The sequence below is a fragment of the Antrostomus carolinensis genome, unplaced genomic scaffold (genome assembly GCF_000700745.2).
Source record: "Antrostomus carolinensis isolate BGI_N321 unplaced genomic scaffold, ASM70074v2 scaffold37520, whole genome shotgun sequence".
Classification (NCBI taxonomy): Eukaryota; Metazoa; Chordata; class Aves; order Caprimulgiformes; family Caprimulgidae; genus Antrostomus; species Antrostomus carolinensis.
Genome location: NW_010287065.1, coordinates 51,848 through 52,081, shown reverse-complemented (window position 1 = coordinate 52,081; position 234 = coordinate 51,848). Strand labels below are relative to the sequence as shown.

The 234-nt window shown below is 61.1% G+C and overlaps 1 protein-coding gene across 1 annotated transcript in view; it reads left to right on the top strand.

The window, feature by feature from the left end:
• The first annotated feature begins 19 nt into the window (after positions 1 to 19).
• The window catches only part of LOC104532974 (protein unc-13 homolog D), a 3,547-nt gene continuing 3,332 nt past the window's right edge, over positions 20 to 234 (top strand). The window contains 1 exon segment of the mRNA XM_029087532.1: positions 20 to 234. This exon segment is cut by the window's right edge and continues 19 nt beyond it. Within this exon segment, the coding sequence (XP_028943365.1) occupies positions 20 to 234 (215 nt within the window).

Here is a 234-nt window from a genome sequence, read left to right as displayed (position 1 = left end):
GATGGGGATGGGGATGGGGATGGGGATGGAGTTGGTAGGGGCTGCACCAGGGAGGGTGTGGGACAATCTGAAGCAGACCCACATCTCCCAGCTCTGTGTCGTGGTGAACAACATCAAGCAGCTGCGGTTGCTGATCCTGAAGCTGCCGTTGCAACTGGACTGGGCCCAGCTGGAGCAGCGCACGGTGGCCGTCATCGACCAGCAGCAGATCCAGCACACGCTGCACAACCAGCT